The 985-nt window shown below is 44.7% G+C and overlaps 1 protein-coding gene across 1 annotated transcript in view; it reads right to left on the bottom strand.

Moving 5' to 3' along the window:
• Positions 1-780, bottom strand: part of arrb1 (arrestin, beta 1) — a 20,614-nt gene extending 19,834 nt beyond the window's left edge. The window contains exon 1 of the mRNA XM_017308135.1: positions 731-780. Coding sequence (XP_017163624.1) covers positions 731-777 — 47 coding nt within the window. The 5' untranslated portion in view covers positions 778-780. The remainder of the gene's footprint in view (positions 1-730) is intronic.
• Positions 781-985: the final 205 nt, after the last annotated feature.

Consider the following 985-nt stretch of genomic DNA (forward strand, 5'->3'; position numbering starts at 1 on the left):
GTTCAGATCAGTTCATTTCAGTTCAGTTCATTTCAGTTCAGTTCAGTTCAGTTCATTTCCGTTCAGTTCAGCTCAGTTTAGTTTAGTTTAGTTTAGTTCAGTTCAGTTCATTGGCCGCCTATTACCAAATTGTCTAATTTATTTTTACAAAATGCTGTAATCAGATGGAAAAGATATTAAATTATGTAAAACTTTGCCAGAATTTTAACATAAATTCAAACGTCTGAATCATTTTCCACAAAATAAAACCAGTTGCTGGGTTTCAGTCACGTGACCCGGATGACGTGTGAAATCCAGACGGAGGTCCGGAAGCGGATTTCGCTCAAAACGGAGCGAAGTTGATCACAACAGTAGCTGATGCCCTAAAGAGGCTGGAAGGCCGAGACATCTCGAAAACGTATGTGTATATTTAGGATATGATCTCTGATTGTTGAACTCAAACGTTCAGGATCAAAGCAGCTCTAGATGGACGTCGACTCGTTTCTGCCGGGTGAGAAGCGAGTTGTGCTACGATAACGAAGCTATCGCTACAACAAACTACCCATGTTATTTTATGAGCTTGAATCTCCTGGTAAATAATTTATTTAGCTTCTTTAAACCCAAATTCATGCTGGATTTGAACGTTAATGTTGAGTCGCTGCTGGATCTGATGCAGGTCAACGATTCGCTCTGATCTACAGAAACCCAGAGTTCAGGTCTGTTGGTGTCCAGACATGAAGTAACGGCTCACTGTGACTGTGGCTGGTAGGTTGTCCGTCCATCCATCCATCCATCCATCCATCCATCCATCCATCCATCCATCCATCCATTTTCTTGCACCCTTTTTCCCTCAGTGGGGTCGGGAGGGTTGCTGCTGCCTCTCCAGCCAACGTTTCGGGCTAGAGGCGGGGTCACCCTGGACAGGTCACCAGTCTGTCACAGGGCAACACAGAGACACACAACCATGCACACACTCACTCACACCTAGGGCCAATTTGGAGAGGCC

Source organism: Poecilia reticulata, linkage group LG13 (assembly GCF_000633615.1).
Source record: "Poecilia reticulata strain Guanapo linkage group LG13, Guppy_female_1.0+MT, whole genome shotgun sequence".
NCBI lineage: Eukaryota > Metazoa > Chordata > Actinopteri > Cyprinodontiformes > Poeciliidae > Poecilia > Poecilia reticulata.